This window comes from Chiloscyllium plagiosum, unplaced genomic scaffold (assembly GCF_037043375.1).
Source record: "Chiloscyllium plagiosum isolate Xiang-an unplaced genomic scaffold, Cpla_swu_hap1 HiC_scaffold_28, whole genome shotgun sequence".
Lineage (NCBI taxonomy): Eukaryota > Metazoa > Chordata > Chondrichthyes > Orectolobiformes > Hemiscylliidae > Chiloscyllium > Chiloscyllium plagiosum.
Genome location: NW_028270166.1, coordinates 43,266,343 through 43,293,549, shown reverse-complemented (window position 1 = coordinate 43,293,549; position 27,207 = coordinate 43,266,343). Strand labels below are relative to the sequence as shown.

At 40.6% G+C, this 27,207-nt stretch overlaps 1 protein-coding gene and 1 long non-coding RNA gene across 10 annotated transcripts in view; one reads left to right on the top strand and one right to left on the bottom strand.

The window, feature by feature from the left end:
• Positions 1-3,538: 3,538 nt before the first annotated feature.
• Positions 3,539-4,716, bottom strand: LOC122565179 (uncharacterized). The gene is made up of 2 exons (XR_006316104.2): positions 4,554-4,716; positions 3,539-4,435 (listed from the first exon to the last, which is right to left on the bottom strand). It is a non-coding gene; the product is annotated as an uncharacterized LOC122565179 (long non-coding RNA).
• LOC122565178 (E3 SUMO-protein ligase PIAS4-like) overlaps positions 4,349-27,207 on the top strand; it is a 127,796-nt gene continuing 104,937 nt past the window's right edge. For 2 of the 9 annotated variants that reach the window (XM_087976165.1, XM_043720882.2), the window contains exons 1-2: positions 4,349-4,455; positions 16,942-17,466. In XM_087976165.1, coding sequence (XP_087832291.1) covers positions 16,954-17,466 — 513 coding nt within the window. In that variant the 5' untranslated portion in view covers positions 4,349-4,455; positions 16,942-16,953. Of the gene's footprint in view, positions 4,456-4,698; positions 4,838-6,290; positions 6,310-13,705; positions 13,851-13,933; positions 16,094-16,410; positions 16,528-16,941; positions 17,467-27,207 lie in introns of those variants that run through there. The other 7 variants (XM_087976161.1, XM_087976162.1, XM_087976159.1 and 4 more) reach the window with 7 other exon arrangements.

Here is a 27,207-nt window from a genome sequence, read left to right as displayed (position 1 = left end):
CCTGGCCATCACGTGAGAACTTTGTTGGGAAATGACCAGCTTGTTTTCTGAGTGACTGAGTTCTTAAGTTTTAACTCAACCAATTTAAGTGTGCTCAATGTCCCAACACCCCCTGTTCTTTTTTTCCCCAAGTTAGCTTCCTAAATCTCACAAAAATCACACATACAATTAAACAATATTAAGACAAATCCTTTAGTCTAATAAATCCAATCAATTCTCAGACTGTGTTGTTCCCCACTACAGTCTGAGTCCCTAACATTGCTAAAAGGTCTTAATTAACATAAAATAAACAGATCAGACAAACAACAGTCTTAGTATTGGTTTTACCACTGGCTGGGCTAATCAAGACTACTCTGAGATTTAGTATTTAAAATTGCCAGCATAACAAGGTCACACTTTAAAAACAAAAACAGATAATTATAATATAGACACTTAACAGCAGTTCTGTATGTTTGACAGCCATCGACTTGGCTCAAAAAATCACACTTAAACAATTAACATTGGTTGGTTTGTTGTGTTTGACAGCTGCCGCCTCAACTAATAAAAAAAATCTCTCAAAACATCAGTTATTCTTCATAATTATTCAAAATACCATTAACTCTTCATATCTTTTAAACAGCTGCGGACCCTTCTGGTGCACACAAATTATCAATTTTTCAAAACTTAATGAAACTCATTCTTTATCAATGTCAACTGTACCTGGTTTGTTTCCGAAACAAAATCTCACCAGACTGGATCCATGAGACCCGTCGAGGGAGAAATAGTAAACCAAGCACAGAAATGAGCTTTGTTGATCACAGTACCTTCAGAGGCAGACAGGCAACAATGCCACACTATCCAAGGAGAGAACCCACATGACGATCAAGTGTTGCCACTTGCTGGCTCAGGGTTCCACCTCAAAAGGTGACAGCACTCCTCTCTGCTGTCTCTGCAAACAACAAGTGATCTCGGTGGAACCTCCAAAATAACTTGAGTTTTTTTTTTTACAGACAAGACCCAAACAAATGACTTCTTTGTACAAAACCATTTTTTTTTTTATTAGTCATGTATGGGGAGTGATCCTATAGACATATAGGAAGCATCTCCAAAGGGTAATTTGAATTACAGTCTTTGAGAGAAAATTATGGGAAAGTCATAGTCATACTATACATGACTTATTAATTTTAGGAATAAGTGCAATTATGATAAAATGCCATGCTGATAACAAATGAATGGAGGTACAGTTTTACAGTTTCGCAGTTGTATAGTATAGGTCACAACTTGTTCATGTCACAGAAGCTGTGTTTTCTTTCCCAGGGAGTCTAGCCAAAAAGACCTATACTTGTTAAGGCTAATGGATTATAACCATAAAATGTCTGCTTCAGAAACAAATTGACTGATTTAAAATGGTTACTGCTTTATGCTTTTAGCCAAGTACCTTTATTGTTAGTAATAATATATTTTAATCCTTAAACTATTTTGTCTTTTATGTTACTAAATTTTAATCATTAAGCTATTCTACCTTTCATGCTGTCCTAGTAAACAGTTTTAATCTCCCACAAGCTAAGGTAGCACAATGGAAACTGAGCTCTACTACTCCCAGAGTCATCACAAAGGTTAATGATTTTATAAAGTACCTACAGTACCTCAATTCACATAACCTTTAGACCCAACTTAATCGAAAGCACAGCTGAAAAACATGTTGCTGGAAAAGCGCAGCAGGTCAGGCAGCATCCAAGGAGCAGGAGAATCGACATTTCGGGCTTATGCCCGAAACGTCGATTCTCCTGCTCCTTGGATGCTGCCTGACCTGCTGCGCTTTTCCAGCAACACGTTTTTCAGCTCTGATCTCCAGCACGTGCAGTCCTCACTTTCTCCTCCTGATAGAAAGCACAGTCCAGATTTCCATGCTGAACAAGAATGATTACTTATTACAATTATACTCTAGCTACAGATAAACAATTATAAATCATCAAGATACAGTACTGCTAATTAAATCTCTAATCCCCTTATAAACTCCCCATTACACACACCCACCACCCCATCCCACACCACACTGCAAGACAAACAGGGTAAAATGGATTATGGGCAGATGGGAAAAACTAGAATGACCATTCAGTAGTCTTTGTTCTCAGGTTTTCTCGGTAAGATGATCCTTGGGACTCTTCTATTGGCCAGCATGTTGCTTTAGTCTCTTTCTCTGGATACTTCTACTGGTTGTTAAGAGTGGCCAATTCATTTTTATTTATTAATAGGTTGATGACTAATAGTTAAAAGTCACAGCTTAGAACTGCTGATAGGAAAGATAAACTGGTTTTCTTCAATTTTAAAATTAGTTTTGTCTGCACAGAACAGAGACTACTCTGAGCTGAGGAAGAACATCTTTCTCTCTCAATTCACTCCCAGCGCCAAGCTGTTCAATTACCTGCAAATCAATCTCACAGTTGTTAGCAGGCAAAAGGTTTTTCGCATGGATAAATGGTCACAGACCATACACCATCAACTTTTTGTTGTCAGCGAATGTTGTAGCTGTACCCTTGGCTCCAAATAATCTGCAAGATGAACTTCAATTACTGCTTGTTCAAATACTTGTTCACATGATGCTTGCCATGAACGCTAGGTGCCGTTATTTTATTTATTATTCTTATTTTTCTTGCATTAATTTTGGCAAGTTCCCTATTCCTGATTCAATATTTGTGGATAAGTGTTCACCTCCCTAATGTTTTTTTCCCCCAGTTTTTGCTTGTTTTCGCTAATACTCCAGTCAGTCATTCTAATCCTTATTATTCTGTTCTTTATCTGACATGGGGATTACCCTTACACTGTATACACGGTTACACCAATTTCATTCTGAAACAGAACCAATTCAATATATTGAAAGTCTGGAACAAACTAGCCAAATATGGTTATAGAATCATAGAATTTACAGCATGAAAACAGACTGTTTGGTCTAACTCGTCCATGCTGAGCAGATATCCTAATCTAATCTAGTCCCATTTGCCAGCACTTGGCCCATATCCCTCCAAACCTTTCCTATTCATATACCCATCCAGATGCCTTTTAAATGTTGTAATTGTACCAGCCTCCACCACTTTTTCTGGCAGCTCGTTCCATACACACACCACCCTCTACGTGCAGAAGCTGCCCCTTAGATCCAATTCTCTCTTCCCAATGTATTAGAGTGTTTCAATTCACACTTCAACTCAATGAGTCTGTGCCAGAAAGATTTAAGATGAATACAACTATTGGAGAAGTGTTCATGCACACTCTGGACAGCATATACTAACTGCAAAATACTTTAGCTCAGACACAATCTGACATCTTTATCTAGATTGCTTACATTTTACGTATTAGTTGATGCTTACATGAATTACTAAAATAACTAAAGAAATGAAAGCCAGTACCACCACCTCCCTCTGGACCAAACTCCTACTTGCTCAATCACAATGTTTACATTTTGTTTACAGCGCAGTCGTCTTTTGTTTATTCTGTGTCAACCATAATAAAACCAACTGCAACCTTGATGTAAAAGTTCTCAAACCTCAAGGAGAAAGTGTGGACTACAGATGTTGGCGATCAGAGTCAAAAAGCATGGCGCTGGAAACATCAGACAACATCTGAGGAGCTCGAGAATCGACATTTGGCCATAAGCCCTTCATCATGAAGGTGGGAGGGGGGAGTGCAAAGGGGCTGAGAGGTAAATAGGAGGGTGGGGCTGAGAGATAAATAGGAGGGTGGGGAGGGGGTGGGCCTGGTAGCTGGGAAGGGGATAGATAGATGCAGGTGGAGGTGACTGTGATAGGTTGGAGGGGAGGGTGGACCAGATACGTGGGACGGAAGATGGATAAGTAGGACAGTTCAAGATGGTGTGCTGAGCTGGAAGGTTGGATCTGGGATGAGGTTGGGGAGGGGAGATGAGGAAACTGGTGAAATCAATGTTGATGCCATGTAGTTGGAGGGTTCCAAGGCAAGCCTCTAGTCTTGTGAAAACCAAAGATTACCTGCATTATTCTCATCTGTCCCCTGGCCACCTAATCTCTCCACATGAATGTGCACCACTGGTACCTTTTGGCTTGCTGTTTATTGTGCATAACATTAATACCTGCACTTTCTACCTAATCTCCAATTCTTTCCTTGCCTGCTCTGCTAACAGTCCCAAGCAAGTGGCATACTTGCTTTGCCGGTCATTCCATTCTTGCACCAATATTAATTCACAGCAGGAACCTTTTTTTCTGTTTACCACATTTGCTTTAATGGGGAAAGATCGCGGCATGGCGAGGACACAGTGAAAATCCTCAACCCCTATGTCAACAGCTGCCTGACACGTTGTAATTGCAGGCCTCCGGACAGTGGCGGCGCCATCGGGCTAGGCCCAGTTAATGGGAGTTGTTGTTGGGCTCCTCGGCTGCGAAAGGGCTTCCAACCTTTTCCCTGGACACAGCACCGGCCTGGAAACCTGCACGGGGAAAAAAAACCGTAAGAAACTATTTATATTATAAATCCATTTCTTTCTTGTTCGTCCACAAACTTCCTAAAGATCAAAGCGACCCCGCCCGGAAATAACAAGATCCTACCCCGGAGCAGTGATTCCTGTTACTACCGCTGAGATCGAGTGCGGCCATTCGCTGCTCCGACCAATGCATTCTGCAGCCCGTCCCAGTGCAGAGATCAAGCCGTCCTGCAGGTTATCAGCTACCTTCCTGGAATAGGGCCCAACCCAGCAACTCCGCTTCCGCCAGCCGGCTCTTCGGTTTCCAGAGAAGAACTAAAAAGGTCACCCGCCCGACCTATTGCCGGCAGCGACTAAACAAAAGATCACCCGGCCGATTCACCGCCTTCGAAAAAAAGCACTTCCTAAGTACCCCTCCCTTGATGTTTATTATACCTTCCTCTGCACCTTTTTTTTTCTTTATGTGCTCTTTCTTGAAGGGTTTGAAGAACGATATTCATTTGCGCCTATGTCAGCTGTTAGTGTTTGATGCTAGCAGTTGTTGGGGTGTCTGATCAGTGCAATCTAGTTCCGCAAATGAGACTTTAAAGGGCAGGTTGCAATTATATTGCCACCGACCAGCTCAACCAGCTCAACTTGTAAGGCTGCACAACTGAAAACTATTGTACAATTAAAATACCTTAACTGATTTAATAGCTACGTTAATGAACAAAAATGTTGGAAAGACCAAGTAGCAGCATCTGGGGAAAGACTATGTAGAATGTGTCAGGTTCATGATCGGTCAATGCATAGAATTCCAGCAGTTATTCGTTTAAATATAAAATTCAGACTTTTTTTCAGCAGTGGCTTTAGATATTTTTGAAGGAAGAGCTGAAGTTTTAGAATACGTATTTCATATCTTGATATCCTAAAGAATTTTTCAGCCAATTAATTACTTTTGAAATGCAGTCACTTCTTCTCTCCCCTGCATACTGAGGGCCTTTCGTGTACTGCCAACAATGCATTATTCCATCACGAAATTGTCAGCATTATCATAAAGATAACAATCGCCTCGGAGTCAGAAGGTCATGTGTTTGACCTACAATTCGTACACAACTAGGCAGCTCACAACACTGAGTGAATGCTGCACTGTCAAAGTACTATTGATCGTTCAGATTATGAAAAATTCGATTAAAAAAATCTCAGCATTATCTCAGAATAAACTCATGGAAATGTTCCTTTTGTCTTTGCTAATATACTTTAATCAGCCTCAACATAAACAGTTGAACTGATTGTCCATTTTGATGCTATTTTCTCAGACCTGTGTTTTAAAATTGCTTGGTTCAACTACAAAAATAAGACCACTTAAAATATAATAATTACTATAGAATAATTATAGAAAAATATGTTTTGAGGTTGGTTCTAAAAGGAAATTTGATTTTTGACATGATTGATGCATTTTCCTACCCTCCAGGCACCCTTTTTACATGCAGGATCACATTTCCATTACCTTTTCTGCATTCAGGATATAGTCTGCCTAGTGTAAAGATTGGCAGGTTGCATAGCAAGGTCCCATCAAGAACAAGCAGGTGAATGGTAGTTAATTTCCGGCAAAGTTGAGGAAGCAATCTTTGTTGGTCAGAGCATCAAGAGAACTGCCTTTGCTTCTTCCAATTAGTCAATCATTATCTCAATTTTATGTCTCAATCGACAATGTAGTACTGCACTGAAATATTATTTTACCTCTGGTAGTGTATTCACTTAAGAGTTTCTGCAGCAAAATGCATTTTTACATGCATGTTGTAATGTGGAGCTATTGATAGTGAAGGGAAAGACTTCAGTGTTCCTGCTTACATGGCTGACCTGGAATCTTTCCTGCTCTTACTGCGTTGGGTGGATATGTAAGTTGATACTCAATTCATTTTACCATAACATATCTTCCTGGGAAGGAATTTGAATCCAAAGCTTCTCATTCAGTGGCAGTGACATGATTCTCAGGATCACAGACTTCTCAATTTAACTACATAAAAAGTCATCCAACTAATTTGATTGTGTGAAACAGACATTTAATGAAGTAAAAAATCAAATTAAATGACAGTGCCAAATAATTCAGTGGAACAGGCTAGAATGAGATATACTTAAGTTCTATTGGGTGATACCACAGATTAAATGGAACAGATTCTGAACAAATCTAGCAGCTCAAAACTGGGCATCTATGAGGTGCAGCAGGCCATCATCAGTGTACCACTACAATCTGTAATCGCATGGTTTGACAATATCCATCACTATTATTACCATCAAGCCAAGGACCAACCTTGGTGCATTGAGTAGTGTTGTAATACTGGGGGGTGGGGGATGCAGGAAAAAGGTGAAAACATCTGTGCTGTTAGTGAGCCCACAAATTCAACTTTAGCCCAGAATTGCCAGCTCTCTTCTTCATCTACCATGAGAAGCCCTCCAGCTGTACTGCTCAATGACTGGCTATTTATTGGCCTGTTTTTTTAATTACAAAAATATACTTTATTCATAAAAATTATGTAAATGCACAAGTCCTAAAACAGTTCTAAAAATCTGTTTTCTAATCTACCCATTCAGAGATGTTATTACACACCTCTGAAACAGGTGGGACTTGAACCTGGGTCTCCTGGATCAGGAGGTAGGATGCTACCACTGTGCCACAAGAGCCTCTAAAACAATTCTCTCCAATATTTGCAGAGAGAGAAAAAATATAAATGACACATTGTAATTTGACATTCCTCAGAGCTTCCCTGCAGTGCAAAAACAAAGGCATTTTCTACTCATGCAGGAAACTATTTACATGCACTTTAAGGCAACAGAGGGTCTGAGAATTGTGGATCCCTGTTATACTTTGGCAGAAATACCTTAGACAATGGTCTTTCCCCAGTGCACTTTGGTGGCAGCTGGCCCAAGCTTAAATGCATCACTCGGCATGAAGTCCTGGACCTTGGACTGTGCCAGTCTGCAATATTTGGTTGAGAGCAACTCTACACCAGAAGACCAATAAGTCTCAGTAAGACCAAAGAGCATTTCTTACCAAGCTGATGGTCTTGCAAGCACAATTGATGTTTGCCACAGTGTGCATCCCAGGGAACAGCCTGCTTGGGATGAATCTCAACAAAAGTCACTGCATTGCTTTCCAGATGTTCTTTGTCAGGGCCTATTCCAGAAGAAGATATGTGCTAGTCTCTTTTCCTCCCACAGCCACTTTGAGGGCAGTGTGCAATAGCGGAGATTGTCCAGGCATACTAGCCTTTGCTTGTGCTCCTCACTTCTGCAACACCTCTCCTGGATTCTTAAGTCATGGCCCCCCCAAACATGTGGAACCTCATCCTCAGTAGGACAAAAGTTATTAAGTATGGACCATCAAGAAATAAGCCATGCATGTATATGAGATACATTCTGGCTTAGAATGTTTGTTGACAGTAACTGACATTAGTGGCAAAAACTGAAGTTGCTGGAATAGCTCAGGAGGTCTGACAGCTTCTGTGAAGATAAATCAGACTTAATGTATTGGATCCAGTGACCGTTCCTCAGAACTGACATTCGTGGGTCTACTTTACTGCTGAGATGACCATTTTGGGGGCTATCTTTATGTTGGCTTGGCAGTTAACTATCAAGCATCATCTAACTGCTGCATTATCCATGGCAATATCTCTATCAGAATATATTTGCTAATGAATCAGCACTTTCCTCTCCACATAGTAATCATATTGTTTTCCTTTTATAATTGTGAGCCCAAGACAAAGACTTTCACAAAATGTATTTTTTCAGTAGTTATAAATTTTCTTTTCAAAATAATTTACATAGATTGAAGGTTTGTAAGAAGGAGGGTCCAAGAGAGGTGGGAGGGAGAAAGATGAGCTTTTTAACAACCCTGCAATGTAAACTGCGACCACCACTCCCCTACCTCCACCTCTCTGTCACAGCAACTTTCAAGCCTCAAAATGGGGTCATCATAATGCAAAATGGTTTGGGAAGCACTGTCTTAAACCATCTAACTAGACATAGGGTAGGAGTGTAATAGAGTAGTTTCAATAACACTCAAAACTTGACACCCCATCTGGCTAAAAGCAGGCTGCCTGGTTGATAGCTCATTCACCACCTTAAACATTTACTCCAATCACTTACTTAACTTTAGGAAAGTAAAAAATGAAACCAAAAGCAGTCCATTCAGCCCATCAAGCCCATGCTGGCATTCAGCAAAACCATGGCTGGTCCTTCATGTCTTACTTTTGCTCTGTCTCCATACCTCTTGACACCCTTTGCCTCTAGAAAGCTATCAATTTCTTTCTTAAATATATTCAGTAACATAGTCTCCAATAGCTTTCTGTGGTAGAGAATAACCTCTTGTTTTTGAATTTCTAGTCCACTGAAAACATCATCCCTTCATCCAGACTTTACAGCCCTGTCCGAATTTTGTATTTTACAATGAGATCGCCTTTCATTCTTCTAAACTCTAGTGAAAACAGGTCCAATTGTCCTAATGTCTCCTAATAGAACAACCCTGCTATCCAAGGAATCAATCTAGTGGAGCTTCAAGATGAACCTCCATGGAATCTTTAGAGTAAAATTTCCTTCGCCCGGTACTTGAAACCTTCTTGTAATGAAGGCCATCAAACCATTTGTCTTCCTAAATGCTCCTGCACACTTGCTGTAGCTCTCAGGTCCTTTTGTACATCAACATTTCCTCAATCTATCACCATTTAAATATTACTGTGCTGCTCTGACTTTCTTCCTAAAGCAAACATCTTCACACTTATGCACATTATACGACACCTGCCACTCACTAAAGCTGTTTAAATCGCCTTGATGGCTGTTTGAATACGTTTCACCACTCATAATCTTACATAGTTTTGTACTGTCTCTGCAAACTTGGAACTATTACTTTTGATTCCCTTTTCCAAATTGTTGATATATACTTTAGATAGTTGCGATCCAAGCACTTCTGTACCCTTCTTGACACACTCATCCATTCTGAAGAACTCTCATCTATTCCTAATCTTAGTTTTCCGTCAGGTAATGAAATCTCAATCCATGCCAGTATATTACCATCAATACTATGTACGTTTATTTGGCACATTAACCTTTTATGTAGGACTTCATCAAAAGGTTTCTGAAATTCTAAATGCACTACATTCACTGATGTTCCCTCATCTATTCTACCAGCACAATCCTCAAAAAACACTTTGGTAGGTTTGTCAACAAAACTTCCCTTTTATAAATTCATGTTGACATTGAGTAGAGAGAAAGAGAGTAGCTTTTTATTTGTCATTTCTACCATATACCACAAAGTTTTAAAAAAAAAAACGAGACAGTGTTCCTTCAGGACAGCACAATCGTACACGGCATAAAGTGCATAAGAAGTGTAAAACACACAATATACAGTGTAATTGAAGAATGATAAATAATAGACATGTTTCTAGCAGCAATTCAAAGTCGTGCAAAGAATTTCAGATGGGAAAGAGTCAGATCATACTGTGTTAAGAAGCCTGATGGCTTGGGGGAAGAAACTGTTGTACAGTCTGGTTGCGAGAGACCAATGCTCCAGTATCTTCTGCCAGACGGCAGCAGGGAGAAGAGTTTGATTGAGGGGTGTGTGGGGTCTTCCACAATGCTCTTAGCCTTTTGGATCAGAGTAATCCTGTAAGTATTTTTAGAAGTGTCCTATTATCAAATGCTTTATAATAGTTCAGCTAACCAGTCTGTAATGTACGGTTTTCCTGCTCCTTTTTTAACATTTGCCACACTCCATTTTGCTAATACTCTTCTAAGATCAACATAATTTTGAAAGGTGACAACCAAAAGAGCCATTATTTCATGGTCAACTCCTTCAGTACTCTGGGATGCAGATTAGGTCCCAGGGATTCTCAGCTACTAGTCCCATTAACTGCTCCAGCACTTTTGTTTTACCAACACCAATATCCTTCAATTCCTTGTTCCCAGGAGATGCTTGTTTCCCTAGTATTTCTGAAACCGTATTTGTGTCTTCTTGCATGAATTTAATTTATTTATTGATTAAATTAATTGCTTTGCCATTTCTTTGTATATGATCACTTTTCCGATTTTAATCGGATAGGGACCTATATGTGTTTTTGCTAATCTGTTCCTTTTTACAAACTTATGCAAACTCTTACAGTTGGCTTTTATGTTCCTTGCAAATTTGGTTTTGGTTAACCAAAGGGTTAACGAGGGTTTATTTAAGAAAAAGAAGGAAGCATATGTCAGGTATAGACAGGATAAATCGAGTGAATCCTTAGAAAAGTATAAAGGTAGTAGGAGTATACATAAAGAGGGAAATCAGGAGTGCAAAAAGGGGACATGAGATAGCTTTGGCAAATAGAATTAAGGAGAATCCAAAGGGTTTTATAAATATATTAAGGACAAAAGGCTAACTGGGGAGAGAATAGGGCCCCTCAAAGATTAGTAAGGCAGCCTTTGTGTGGAGCCGCAGAAAATGGGGGGAGATACTAAACGAGTATTTTGCATCAGTATTTACTGTGGAAGATATAGAATGTAGGGAAATGGATGATGACATCTTGAAAAGTGTCCATATTACAGAGGAGGAAGTGCTGGATGTCTTGAAACGCATAAAAGTGGATAAATCCCTAGGACCTGCTCAGGTGTACCCTTGACCTCTGAGGGAAGCTTCAGAAGTAATTGCTAGGCCTCTTACTGAAATATTTGTATCATCGTTAATCACAGGTGAAGTGCCGGAAGACTGGAGGTTGGCTAACGTGGTGCCACTGTTTAAGAAAGGTGGTAAGGATGAGCCAGGGAACTATAGACCAGTGAGCCTGACATTGGTGGTGAGCAAGTTGTTGGAGGGAATCCTGAGGGACAGGATGTACATGTATTTGGAAAGGCAAGGACTGATTAGGAATAGTCAACATGGCTTTGTGTGTGGGAAATCATGTCTCACAAACTTGAGGTTTTTGAAGAAGTAACAAAGAGGATTGATGAGTGCAGAATGGTAGATGTGATCTATATGGACCTCAGTAAGGCGTTTGACAAGCTTCCCGTGGGAGGCTGGTTAGCAAGGTTAGATCTCACGGAATACAGGGACAACTAGCCATTTGGATACAAAACTGGCTTAAAGGTAGAAGACAGAGGGATGTGGTGGACGGTTGTTTTTCAGAGTGGAGGCCTGTGACCACTGGAGTGCTACAAGAATCAGTGGTGGGTCCACTACTTTTCGTCTTTTATGTAAATGATTTGGATGTGAGCACAAGAGGTGTAGTTAGTAAATTTGCAGATGACACCAAAATTGGAAGTGAACAGCGAAGAAGGTTACCTCAAATTACAATGGGATCTTGATCAGATGGACCAATGGGCTGAGAAGTGGCAGATGGAGTTTAATTCTGATAAATGAGAGGTGCTGCATTTTGGGAAAGAAAATCTTAGCAGGACTTATACACTTAATGGTAAGGTCCTAGGGAGTGTTCCTGAACAAAGAGACCTTGGAGTGCAGGTTCATAGCTCCTTGAAAGTGGAGTCGCAGGTAGATAGGATAGTGAAGAAGGCGTTTGGTATGCTTTCCTTTATTGGTCAGAGTATTGAGTACAGGAGATGGGAGGTCATGTTGTGGCTGAACAGGACATTGGTTAGGCCACTGTTGGAATATTGCGTGCAGTTCTGGTCTCCTTCCTATCGGAAAGATGTTGTGAAACTTGGAAGGGTTCAGAAAAGATTTACAAGGATATTGCCAGGGTTGGAGGATTTGAGCTAAAGGGAGAGGCTGAACAGGCTGGGGCTGTTTCCCCTAGAGTGTCGGAGGCTGAGGGGTGACCTTATAGAGGTTTACAAAATCATGAAGGGCATGGATAGGATAAATAGACAAAGTCTTTTCCCTGGGGTAAGGGAGTCCAGAACTAGAGGGCATAGGTTTAGGGTGAGAGGAGAAAGATATAAAAGAGACCTAAGGGGCAACCTTTTCCACACAGAGGTTGGTACATGTATGGAATGAGCTGCCAGAGGAAGTGGTGGAGGCTAGTAGAATTGCATTTAAAAGGCATTTGGATGGGTATATGAATAGGAAAGGTTTAGAGGGATATGGACTGGGTGCTGCCAGGTGGGACGAGATTGGGTTGGGATATCTGGTCGGCATGGACAAGTTAGACCGAAGGGTCTGTTCCTATGTTGTACACCTCTATGATTCTATGTTTCTCCTCTAATCAATCTCTTGGTCCTCCTCTCCTGAATTCTGAACTGCTCCCAATCCTCAGGCTTGCTATTATTTCTAATAATTTTACTCAATTCCTCTTTGGATTGAATACTATCCTTAATTTCTTTTGAGAGCCATGATTTGGGCGCTTCTTGAAGGATTTCTCACAGCAAGGTTATTAACTCCTCCTTGTTACAATGTGCACTGCAGCAATTTGCCACTTTGTTTTGGCACTGCCTCTTAAACCCAAGACTGCCACCACCTAGAACAAGGGCAGCAGGGCCATTGGAACACCACATCTGCAAATTCCCATCCAATGTTTTTTTTCCCCAATGCATTCACAGGATGTAGGCATTGCTGGCTAACAAATTTGCTGCTAATACTTACTGCCTATCCCTCCTTGTCCAGAGGGCACTTAAGAGTCATCCACATTGCTGTGAATCTGGAGTTACATGGTGATCAATCAAGGTAAGGAAGGCAGACGTCCTCCCTAAAAGAAATGAGTGAATTTTTTTCTTTTATGACAATCAACATGATCACCATTAAACCAGTTCTCTGTTTCAGATTTTATTGAATTCAGATTTCACCTTCTGTCATGGTGCACTTCAAACTAATGTTGCCATAGCACTGGCTCTGGATTGTTAATCCAGTGACATTACTAGTAGTCCACCTCCCCTAAAGTCACACATCATCCTAACTTGGAGATGCATTATCCTTCCTTTCTCATTGTGAGCTCAAAATCCGAGAACTCACTTCCTATCAGCACAGAGAAAGGTCTTTCACAACATAAACTGCCTTCTTAAACTGTTTTAATCTACCACCACTGTCACAAGGACAACCAAGCATGGGTGATAAATGCTGGCCTAACCAGTGACACCAGATCCCAGGAACAGTAACAAAAACTAACAGGCGAGGAGAGTTCATTAACTGCTCCAAATGGTTTCTCATCCAATTATTTTAGATTCATTTTGGATACCTGGTCGGCATGGACAAGTTGAACCGAAGGGTCTGTTTCCATGCTACATGTAGATTAGATTTTTTTTTAGATTACATTACAGTGTGGAAACAGGCCCTTCGGCCCAACAAGTCCACACCGACCCATACCCCAACCCCTACATTTACATTTACCCCTTCCCTAACACTACAGGCAATTTAGTATGGCCAATTCACCTGACCTGCACATCTTTGGACTGTGGGAGGAAACCGGAGCACCCAGAGGAAACCCACGCAGACACGGGGAGAACGTGCAAACTCCACACAGTAAGTCGCCTGAGGCGGGAATTGAACCCGGGTCTCTGGCGCTGTGAGGCAGCAGTGCTAACCACTGTGCCACCGTGCCACCCACTATGTCTCTATGACCTATTCATAACACCTGGCAAAAGAAAAGGAGGAGGAGTTGTAACAGAATCCACAGAGCAGGTGTGCTGTAAATGTTAGCATACTGCTTTGTAAATTCGTCTTGTTTAGTGAGATTATTAAAAAGCAATGCATCTGAATGAATTATATGATTAGATACCTCACCTAATTTTGCATGCACATTTATGATTGAGATTTATTCAGCCAGTGAGTAGCCTCTGCATAAAGCAAGCTGTTTGCTTTGCTTAATGATCAAAGTTTCAAATAAGGCATGAATTCCAGCTGAATCTCAACAATAAAGGAGAATTTAGAATGCGCGAAACCATTCTTAAGAGAAATTTCACATGAACAATTAATGGAATAAGTGTTGAATTACTCACTATAAAGAGGTTAAGCAGAAATGAGTAGCAGACACTTTACAATATAATATCTTTGTATTAAAAGTGCAACCCATTAAGTCATTTGACTGAGTTTGCAAGGGATGTTTATCCTGATCTCACATCTATCTTGTTCCACTATCTTTATCACTTTTATCACCCTATCCTTCAATCTCTAACCTAATTTTTTTAAATGTTAACATGGTCTCTGCTTTAATTACTAGCTCATTAATACAATTCCCAGTCTCAAACCTGTGTACAAATGCTCTGTCCAACATTTCTTGCATTTAATTTCTGGCACTAGTGATTCTTAATGTTACATCTGCATTTTGTCGATGGAATGTGAAGACAGGATACAAATTTCAACCAATAGTGCACAGAGAAAAAATTCTCAAATCACTTAACAGCCAATTAAATGTTTCTGAAATGTAGTTATCATCATAAAGTACAAACTAATATTGGGGTATGGGAGGGCATTCAGGTCATCTAAACACAATATAGAACACAGATTTAACAGTGAGGGAAAATGCACCTTAAATAGATGGAACACAAAGTATGATGAGAAAAGGTAACAGAAGCCATTCCAAGGGAAATATGAGTGTTAGTAAAAGAAGGTGGGGAGGCAAATGACCATGAAAAAGAAGGGGATAAAAATGGAAACACAAGGAAGAGGTACAACAAAGAGATTATAGTAAAGCAATGTCTTTGAGCTGGAATAAACAGAATGAAATAAAAATAATAAAAAGAGCAGGGATTGAGTGTGGCTAGAGGGTGCTAGTAATAACGGAGAATGGAGGGAAAAATTACAACTCGGGTAAATGTGAGAAATTGATGAAAAAAAAGTCTCAATTCAAGATCTTACTCCCACATTCGAGCTGTTCAATCTATATTTTCCTCTTTCCTTCGAACTCAGCATGAACTACCTGAATACTGTGGCTACAGTATGTATTGTCTAAAATATGCACTGCAGCAACTGACTAAGGGTTCATCAACAACACCTCCTAAAACTGTTAACCTCAGCAAAGAATCACAAGAGTAGCATATCCATGGGACCACCATCACCTTCAGTTTCCTCCTAGTCCCACACCATCATCACTTGAACATCACTGCTTGTTAAAATCTTAGAACTCCTTATCTAAGTACTGTATTTTGGGAATAACGTTGCCACCCAAATGGAGCAATTAAAGAATAAACCACAGTTTCCTGATCAGTAACTAATGATGGGTAACAAATGCTATTCTAAGTAGTGATGCCAACATTCCCAAGAGTGAATTAAAAAACCATCAAGTGATTCCTTTGTCTTCTGTGGATGAACTGAATTTGCAAAATGAAGCTCAAGCTGCAAAGCAACAGGCAATTTACTTAAATGATCAGTAATTCCACGCAAAGTGCTATATTTTGTGCAGTAGATATGTCCTCAAGAACAACATTTTATCATATTTAATTAATTTAATATAAAAGTGACCTAAGGCATTCTATAGCAGTAAAACAAAACTGTTAGGAGTGAAGGGAAAATTTAGGATAATTAGTGACTTGTAACAATTAAATTACATTTCTTTTTATGTTGTAATAGATAAATGCATTTACATTACAAACAATGATATTGTCCATAATTACATAGTTAGCTTTTCTTTGTGTATGTTTGTCCCTCAGATGACATATTTGCAGTAACTGAATTCTAACAGAACTCAATTTGCATTGAAAGAATCTGCTAGACAAAACTGAACATAGTATCTCTGCAACCAACACGTCAACTTTATTTTATGGGAAGTATGGCCGAATTAATATAGATTAACATTTGGCTGCTTGGGACAAAAGTGTATCATGTGACTAGCCAATTTTTCTACATGAACTGAGGTTACTAATCCATCCTTGGTGGAGTTCTGTTCGCCGAGCTGGAAGTTTTTGTTGCAAACGTTTCATCCCCTGTCTAGGTGACATCCTCAGTGCTTGGGAGCCTCCTGTGAAGCGCTTCTGTGGTGTTTCCTCCGGCATTTATAGTGGCCTGTCGACAACCGGAAGCGGCAGGGACACCACAGAAGCGCTTCACAGGAGGCTCCCAAGCACTGAGGATGTCACTTAGACAGGGGACGAAACGTTTGCAACAAAAACTTCCAGCTCGGCGAACAGAATCACAGCAACGAGCACCCGAGCTACAAATCTTTGAAATCCTTGGTGGAATATAAATTATTAATGTACTACAGGTAATAACACCCTCATTAGTCCTTTAAATTTTGTCAAAGAATTGTTATCTTGTCTCAAAATTTGCTTTCTTACTTCCATTGAAGTAGACCAAAGCATTACCTTTACGACTTACATTGTTCTTACTACATTCCTAGTTTTCTCTCTAATTTGCTGTCCTTTACTCTCATGAAGGATAGTCTTGTACTAGATCGTATCTAAATGGTCATAATGTTAGGTTACTCATTCCCTTGCTTTAATGCATGCCTTTCCCTAAAATGTCAACATTAGTTTGTGCTACTGTATTTAATTTTGAGTTTTTCAATATGTTTAATTGTCATTATTTTCCCTTGGAATTTGAGTTTCAGCTTAGTGGGTGTCCTATGTGATAGTTACTAGTCTCTCTTCGTACTCCTAATCTCTTTTCTACCAAACAGTTCTTTTCCAGAATGGATGCACCAATGTCTTCTGATCATGAAGTCCACTCTGGGCCAGAAGAACATGTTGAAGTTGAAGTGTCTGTTTTCCAGATAGAGAGGGAGGAGCCTGAAGATGCAATCATACGAATTAGATTGGGTAATCGATTACGGCAGCGAAGGCGACGGCAACGTCTTCGTGCTGCTAGAGCTGGGGCTGAGAGGGCAGAGCGACTACAAGTAGCATGTCCAGTACAGACTACTGGGAGTGAAACTGAGCAACCAGAAAATCATGCAGAGGTTTCACAGTTAAGCCAAGAAGAGCAACAGGAAAATCTTCCTAATGGTCAAACTGCAGAATCTTCTGCGAATGAGGATTCTGATGAACAACTTGCAAGAAATAGAGAAGCTGCTAAATTAAATGAGTTTGAGCGAATCCTAAGACGTAGAGAGACTATAAGATTGAGCCAGCAAAGACGAAGAGAGCGTCTTCGTAACATGAGTCGAAGTCTTGAGGAATCTCCTGATCCACTTGCAAGGTGTCGAGTGAGTGAATCATTGTATGAACATCAATATGAAAATCTTAAAACTGTAAAAGGTCTTCATTATTTTGTGTACTGCAGTGGGAGATCGAGATGTATGGATAAAATCTGTAATACAATTAGAATCTTTCCACAGTGTGCACAACGTCAGGCTAGTTTTGACTTTGGTCAACAAGTTCAACCAGAAAATATTAATTCAGCCATGCAGTATACATCTCTCTCAATTTTCAAAACCAGGAGTAATTATGAGCCACTGTTTTATATTATCACTCAAAATTAGCCCCTTAATTTCTAGTCAGGTTTTATGATGCACTTTTATGTCAACTTTTTCTCATCATAAATTAATCAGTCAGCATTTATTATGGAGTTGCCTTGCAATCTCATCATTCAAACAGCATAATTTGGTTGTGCAGGACACCTACCAGATTTCAGTTCTTTCAAAATGCTTTCTCAAATTTTTTTTCAATTTATACCATATGAAATAAGGGTTCAAAAATATTAAAAACTCAGTTATGTATTTAATTATAACATGATTAAATGTATTCATTGATTTGGCTGTTCAATGTGTGTTCTAATGACCTCATTAAAGTTTTTATTCAAACACCCAATCTATCCCAAGAAACTTAACACTTGAAACTTAAAGACCATAAAATTCAGTTATGCAAATTTTTGGGTACAGGGGCTTTAATTGGTGGCCTATTTGGACTTTGAAAACAAGCTAGGTTCCTTTATCCACTTCATTTGCATGATTATAGTGTAACTGCAAATGGCTCCTGAGCAGCCCCATACTCATTTTTGTGTATTTCACTCTTGCATGCTTTAGGGTCAGCTAGCATTATACGTGCTCCTAGTAATCTACCCTTTTCAAAGGTACAGCATACCCAAAAGGGAAGCTGTAGCAATGCACTACAAATGTTTTTGAGTATTCAGTGACAAACTGGTATGCCAGGGAAAGAGGAGAGCTTCTACCACTCTTGATATACTTAGCTGAATTTCCCAATATTTTATTTCTGTCCAGTGGAACCATGTTTGGACATGAACTTGATTGTAGCAAGACTGCTGATTCAATCTTCTAAAAGGCATCTAAGTAGGAAGACACCTCTGGAATTGTCGGCCAATTAAGGACAATGAGAAGGTTGAAGAGGTGGGAAGAATGTGCACTGAATATACAGTCATTGGGCATGATGTCAAGGCTGGTCAGAGGCCATTGCTATGTCTACAGTGAGAGTGCTGCTGAGGTGAATGGAACAGCAGAGGGAGGACAAAACAGAGGTGCAATTAAGTCCGAACGAATCAGTAGCCACATCTTCACTGAGACATCAGACATTAGGAAGTAATCAGACAATTGATAGCCTCTGCCTGGCCTCAGACTCTCTGATTTGCACCACTAACACTCAGAATGCATTGAACTTTTGTGCCACATTGACTACCTATGGTGCATTCGCCACCTCTAGTGAGTGAAAGTGCAGCTGCCACAGCATGGGTCCATGTGATGCTGTTAAAGACAACATAGATGAAACTGGTAAAATTATACTGTCTCTGGAAAATTGTAAATTACTAATGATTTCCCACCACTGTCAACTGGTTTCTGATGGCAAAGGAGGTTACATACAGCAGGTAAAACAAGCAGAAGAACAGCATGAATCTATTGCCTCAGCATCCTCGGGTCTATGGATACCAGTGTTGTATTGCTAGTAGTACTAGATATTACCAAGATCATTGTGGATGACAGTATGATAGAGCATTGTCTTATTCCTCACCCTGAAAGATGCTACAAAATGAAAGCTGCAGATGGAGTAACTGTAGGCCTTTTCCTTTCTTCCCAAACCTCTTACTTTACTTTGCTCCCACCCTTCACCTAAGTTTTTGTGTTTTCATAATGTCAGTGACTGCCGAACTGTCAACCTCTGCAGCCTCAGGTGGTAAGATGTGAGAGTTCACAGGAAGAAGCACAATCACTTAATTTAACACTTGAGGTCACCAACTCAGATACTAGCATTAGAATATTAAAGGCCAGCTTTGAGCCTGGGTAACATGTGGTGAGTCAGGGGCATAAGTGGGTCACAGTCAGGCCATAAGGGAAAGATCACCTTGTATACAAACAGATCATGCATCAGGTTTTCTTCTGGAGATTTAGTTAAATAAGGCAAACACTAATGTACAAAAACATAGAGTTGGTTGGTATATTGATAGGGTTGCCAGATAAGCACAGTCTGTGGCTAGAACTACAAAACCATTCTGACTTCATTGTGGCCAAGAGTATTGCACAAAATCTAGACTCGCTCTTCCTACAGTGGGAGTGGTGGGCACGCCATATTAATACTGCCTATTAGAGCCAGGATAAGTGCACGTGTTGGTCACCGTATCAATTTCCATTTTACTGAGGAAACCTCTCAATGAATCAGTGTCACAGTGGAAATTCAAAGGCCATGAGATCCATGTGGATCTGTGTTCAATAGGACATTTAAGCCTTCACAGTAGTCCAGCAATTTGTGCTGGAGTAGATTACAAGAATTGCTGAGGTGCTCCCCTACGAGAGAGATAATGGCATTATGAAGCACAAACCTGCTGTCCTTTTTGAGGATAACGGTATTAGTGCTTCCATCAGTGCTTCTCTCCAGATGACCCTGCTATTACTTCTTGGCAACCTACCAAGACTGCTGCTGCCATTCTAATGTGTCTAAAGCAAGGGTGCAGAGTCATTTGCAGTGTCCATTGGGTAGATCCTGGTAATTCCAAGGTTGTGGAGGAGACAACATGCTATCACAATCATGGAGATCCTCTGAGTTATGTGCTGCAGATTATCCTCTTTTCTGTCCTCCATGTGCAGAGGGTTAACCCTTGTTTTCCAGCATCAGTGCTGTCAGTTTTGGAAGCCTGATGATTTTAGGAACTGCTGACTGTCAACAATACCAAATTGTATTTTAAATGTAACAAAAGCTCAAGGAATTTCAGAGGCTTTATTTAAAAAATACTGAGCTGCATAAGGGGATATTAGCTCAGATGACTAAAAGCTTAGTCAAAGGGTTAAGTTTTAAAGAGTGACATAAAGAAGAAAATTGGTTGAGATGTGAGAAGGGACTTTGAGGTTAGGATCTAGGCAGCTGAATGCACAGCCATCAATACTGGAGGAATTGAAATCAAGGTGCCCAACAGGCCAGAATTAAAGTATACATCAAAGAGGGTTGTAAGACTGGGGGAGATGAGAGAGATGGGAAGGGGCCAGGCCAATGAGAATGTGAATTGATCACAGGGAAGATGGGTAAATGGTAACTGGTATAAATTAGGACACAGGCAGCAACATTTTTGATGACGTTGATAGAAGAGGGAGGCTGACCAAGAGTGCATTAAAATTGTCAAGTCTGGAAGTAACAAAAGCACAGATGCAGGATTCTACAAAAGTGTACTGAAGCAGCAATAGTGATATGCAGAGTTATGGAAGTAGAAATAGATGGTCAGTGGTTGAAAGTTCATCCCAGAATTAAATATGATACCAAGGGTGTGAACAATCTAGTTGCACATCAGTTACTAGGGCGAAGGATGGAATTGGTCAGAAGGGAGCAATATTTGCAGTGGGTCCAAAGATTTAATTGGAGAAAAGTTCTGCTCACACAGTCTTTAATGTCAGATAAGCAGCTTGACAAGTTAGAGATGGTGCCAGAAGTAATAGTATGGTAATGGTAATGAGGGAGAATGGTGTGTTGTTAGCATATGTATGGAAATTAATGTGTTTTTGGAAGATGTTACTGAGGGGCAGCATGTCGCTAAGAAATAAGGAAGGGTACAAGGATAAAGGCTTGGGGGTACTAGATGTTACCATGGGAGTAAGAAAAGAAGCCTTTGAAGGTGATTCTGTGACTACTATTGCATAGATAAGAGTGGAACCAGAGAAATGCAGTACCAACAAACTGGAAGACAATGGAGGTATTGGAGGGGGATTCTACCTGTGTCTGCTTGGGTTTCCTCCGGGTGCTCTGGTTTCCTCGTACAGTCCAAAGGTGTGCAGGTTAAGTGAAGTGGCCAAGCTAGAAAGCCCATTGTGTTCAGGGATGTGTAGGTAAGCTGCATTTGTCAAGGGCAAATGTAGAGTAATAAGGTAGGAGAATAAGTCTGGGTAGGTTACTCTTCAGAGGGTCGGTGTGGACTTATGGGCCGAAGGGCCTGTTTCTACACTGTGGGGATTCTATGTAATCAGTTGTATCAAAGGCTTCAGACAGGTCAGGAAGGAAAGGGCGGATAGCTTCCTTTTATTACGGTCATGTAGGATGTCATTTGTGACTGATAAGAACCATTTTGATATTGTGGGAGGGATGGTTTGAAGGGATTCTAGATTAGAGTGGTGCAAGAAAAGCACAGCAGTTCAGGCAGCATCCGAGGAGCAGGAAAATCGACGTTTCAGGCAAAAGCCCTTCATCAGGAATAGAGGCAGAGTGCCTGCAGGGTGGAGAGATAAATGAGAGGAGGGTGGGGGTGGGGAGAAAGTAGCATAGAGTACAATAGGTGAATGGGGGTGGGGATGGAGGCAATAGGTCAGGGAGGAGGGTAGCAAAGAGTACAATGGATGAATGGGGATGGGGATGAAGGTGATAGGTCAGAGAGGAGGGTGGAGTGGATCATGGAAAGGAAGATAGGCAGGTAGGACAAGTCATGGGGACAGTCCTGAGCTGGAAGTTTGGAACTGGGGTGAGGTGGGGGAAGGGGAAATGAGGAAACTGGTGAAGTCCACATTGATGCCCTGGGGTTGAAGTGTTCCGAGGCATTCTTCCTCCAGGCGCCAGGTGGTGAGGGAGCAGTGGTGAAGGAGGCCCAGGACCTCCATGTCCTCAGTTGAGTGGGAAGGGGAGTTGAAATGTTGGGCTACAGGGCGGTGTGGTTGATTGGTGCGGGTGTCCCAGAGATGTTCCCTAAAGTGCCCTGCTAGGAGGCGTCCAGTCTCGCCAATGTAGAGGAGACCGCATCAGGAGCAACAGATACAATAAATGATATTGGTGGATGTGCAGGTAAAACATCCACCAATATCATTTATTGTATCCGTTGCTCCCGATGCGGTCTCCTCTACATTGGGGAGACTGGACTCCTCCTAGCAGAGCGCTTTAGGGAACATCTCTGGGACACTACAGAGATATAGAGTTCATAACGGAATATTTACAACCAGGACAGAAGGAAATTAAATTGCAAAGCGACCAATTGCGCTGGTTAAATCATATCCTAATTAGCTTCATGAGACAATCTTTAACAGGTAGTACATTTCTTGTAAACATTTCCATTGTAAGATTATGTGACAGTTACACAGCAGTGGAAAGCATAATAAATGCATATACAATTTCGATTAGACATGGTGCAAGTTTGTTAAAATAAGGATTGAATGTGTCACTTTAAAATGGAAGCTGAACTATCTTTCTGTGCTTATGTCCAATCACCTCTTGTCCTCTATTCCTATTTCACTTGAACACTTTTGTTTTAACTCTCCATTTACAAAGCTATGGGATACACCTAGAGGGAGAAATTGTTTATAGTGCTGTTGGAAGCATGTTATGCGGAGACTATTCCCCAGAAGCAGACAGCATCACAGATTTATGGGCGGCATGGTGGCACAGTGGTTAGCACTGCTGCCTCACAACGCCAGAGACCCGGGTTCAATTCCCGCCTCAGGGACTGACTGTGTGGAGTTTGCACGTTCTCCCCGGGTGCTCCGGTTTCCTCCCACAGTCCAAAAGATGTGCAGGCCAGGTAAATTGGCCATGCTAAATTGCCCGTAGTGTTAGGTAAGGGGTAAATACAGGGGTATGGGTGGGTTGCGCTTCGGTGGGGCGGTGTGGACTTGTTGGGCCGAAGGGCCTGTTTCCACACTGTAAGTAATCTAATTACTTGAAAGAGAAGGCATGATGAAGTAAATGTCATATTCTGTGCACTACATGTAATCACACTCTTTGAGATCCTTGATAGATAATGTGAAAGGGCTCCTTAAGTTACCTGCATAGCCTTTGCAGCTTCATTACTAATGGTGATTTCCAAGCAATGACAATCCAGGAAACTACCTGCCCTGAGAAAATTGACAAAAGAGTGCATAGCACAATTCAAAGCTGTGCTCTGAAGATATTCCTCCTCGCAACTCCCCTCCTGCGTGCTTAAAATAAACTGCATGTTCCATTTTGTGACTGCATTGCACATTCAGAGGTGATCCATCTAGATAACTCACATAAACATAACACCCGTTATGGAAAGGACACTAAAACCACGGAGTACGAGGGATGATGTCATAGTTGGAAACTATCGTAATAGGGAGACAATTGGGATATTCAAACCAATTCCACTGAAGCAAAGAATGTTAAAAGGAATTTTCACTATGTTTTAAAAATACATATAATAGATGTTGATAGAATGAATAGCAAAAGATTTATTTTGGCTGGGAGGCCATCAATTTAAAATTGTTGCCAAATGAGGGTATACGTTAGAAGCAGTATTTCTGAGTGAAAGGTTGTTGATGCATGCAATGCTTAGCCACAAGAGATAATTGATAAAGAGCCCACTGCATCTTTCAGGGGAAGATTGGAGATTTTGTTGAAACTCTTAGAGCAGAGGAAAAGACTGGGCATTAAGAGGGAACATGTATTTAGTTTTGGACTGCTCCAGCAAAAGCCATAAAAATGGAAAAGAAAAGATTTCCATTTATACTGAACCTTCCACGGCCTCATGATATCGCAAAGTGCAATGCAACTGAAGATTTTTTTTTCAACAAAATTGTTGTAGGAAACCATCATCCAATTTTACACAGCAAGATCCCAACACAATACTGTAACAATGATCAGCAAATTATAGTGATATTGACTGAATAAATACTATCAATAAATGTAATAATACTTGATTACAGGAACTGAATTACACCTTCTCCAGTTCTACCCCACTACAGCTTTTAAACCTATGTCACTACATATGTAAGTTTACAAAAGATTGGTTAATTGTCAAATAATATGCAAATACACGTGATGGCTGCTTGAGAAGCATTTCAAGTTTAACCCATATTAAAAAAAATTACTTAGAAAGATACTATTCCTCAGCTTGGTAAACCTCTTGTAGTTTATAATAAGATGTTACATAAGTGTAACTTAAACGTTATTCAAGTACTCTAGTTTGCATTCAGATTACTTTTGAAAACACATTAATTACTGGGGACAGAAATAATTTGATGCTAATACTTAAAAGAAATAACATTAGAACGTACATCATTTAAAAACAAGGCCATACTAGGTATATAATCAATAAGGGATCACATACAAATATGGGATACATGTAGTATGTATTACTAAAAATAACTTACATGAATGATGTTTCAAACGTTTGCCTTGGGTTTCCACAAACTATTTTCAAAAACAATAAAGTACATACCGTTGAACACCTAATACAATTAGAGTCACCAAGTCCTACAGCATGGAGACAGGCCCTTTGGCCCAAACTGGTCCAGCCAACCAAAATGTCCATTAATGCTAACCCCATTTCCCTGCACTTGGCCCATATTCTTCTAAACCTTTCCTATCTATGTATTTATACAAATGCCTTTTAAATGTTGTTAATGTACCCACCTTAACCACTTCCACCGGCAGCTCATTCCATATGCATACCACCCTCTGTGTAAAAAAGTTGCCTCTCAGGTTCCCTTTAATTCTTTCCCCTCTAACCTTAAACTGATGTCCTCCAGTCCATGATTCCCCATCCCTGGGAAAAAGACCGAGTGCATTCACCCTATCCATGCCCCTCATGATCTTATTCACTTCTATAAAATCCCCCTCAGTCTCATATGCTGGAAAGAAAAAAGTCCTAGCTTGTCCAACCTCTCCCTATAACTCAGATCGTTGAGTTCAGGTAACATCCTTGTAAATTTCTTCTGTACTCTTTCCAGTTTAATAGCGTCCTTCCTATAGCAAGGTGACCAAAACTGAACACAATACTAACACAACACAATTAAACTCCAATTGCCATTTCTTTGCTCACTTACCCAGTTGATCAACGTTATGCAATTTCTGATAACTTTCCTCACTATCCACGAGATTTCCTATTTTAGTGCCATCTGCAAACTTATTAATCAAGCCTTATACATTTTTATCCAAATCATTAATATAGATAACAAACAGCAATGGACCCAGCACCGACCCCTGAGGCACTCCACTGGTCACAGGCCTCCAGTCCGACAAGCTTCCTTCCACTATTACTCTTTGCTTCCTACAAGCAAGCCAACTGTGTATCTAGTTTGCCAGCTCTCCGTTGATTCCATGTGATCTAACCTTCCAGAGCAGCCTACCATGTGGAACCTTATCAAAGGCCTTACTGAAATCCATATAGACTACACCTACCGCTCTGCCCTCGTCACCCTTCCTGGTTACTTCATCAAAAACTCTAACAAATTATTTCAATCAGTCTGAGTAAATTCTACAGCTGTACACTAGGAAATTGTGCTTCCTACTCATGTTGAAATAACAACAACCATTTTCAACTTTTGAAGTTTAAATACTAAAAATGATAATTGAGTGAATGAATGTAGTCAGGTCATTGTTAAATATAATTGACTTATTTAAAAAATCTTCCAGAAAACCTTATTTCAAGACTCTCAAATTTCAGCAGTGGACAAAAAAAATTGTAAAGTACTGATTTGATTAATCCAATTTAGAAGGTTTTTAAAAATTCATTTATAGGATGTGGGGGTAGGTAGCTAGGCCAGCATTTATTGCCCATGAGAAGGTTGTGGTGAGCTGCCTTCTCGAACAACTGCGTCAATTTTGAGTTGATAGACCCATTATGCTGTTGGACTTCCAAAGGTTTGACCCAGTGTCACCGAAGGAACTTTGTTATATTTCCAAGGAAGAACAGGGAGTGGCTTAGAAGCATACATGCAGGGGTAGTGTTCCCATCTGTCTGCTTCTGTTGTCCTTAGTGGCTGGGAGTTTTAAAGATGCTGTCTAAGGAGCTTTAGTGAATTTCTAGGGTATATCTTGTAAATGGTACACACCACTGCACAGCTGCTGGGAACCTTTCTCTCTCTCTCTCTCTCTCTCTCACAGACACACACTGATTGTCATGCTGCTGCATGATTCTAATACCAGAAGTCATTCCAATGCATGGATCTCAGAGGTCCACAAAGAGTGAAGGAAAACTAGAAGGATCATTGCTATCAATGAGCATTGGTAGTGGAGGAAGTAAATTTGTAGATATGATGTCAAGCAGGCTGCTTTGTCCTGAATGGTGTCAAATGTTTTGAGTATTCCATCCCACTTCTGACTTGTACCTTGAAGACAGCGGACAGGCTTTGACAGTCAAAAAATTAGTTACTTGCTGCAAGATTTCTTACTTTTGACCTATTCTTCTTGACAGCATTTATACGGCTGGTCAAGTTCAGTTTCTGGACAACTCCCAGGATGTTGGTATGGTCATTGCCTGGTACTTGTGTGGCACAAATATTACTTGCCACTTTTTAACCCAAGCCTGAATACTGTCCAGGTCTTGTTGCATTGGACACAGACTGCTTCAGTACCTGAGGAATTATGGATGGTGCTGAGTATTGGGGAGGCATTGGTGAACGTCCCTACTTCTGACCTTATGTTGGAGGGAAGGTCATTGATGAAGCAACTTAAGATGGTGGGTCTAGGATACCACCCTGAGGAACTCTTGTAGAAATGTCCTGCAGTTCAAATGAGTCGCCTCAAACGGGCGGCACGGTGGCACAGTGGTTAGCACTGCTGCCTCACAGCGCCTG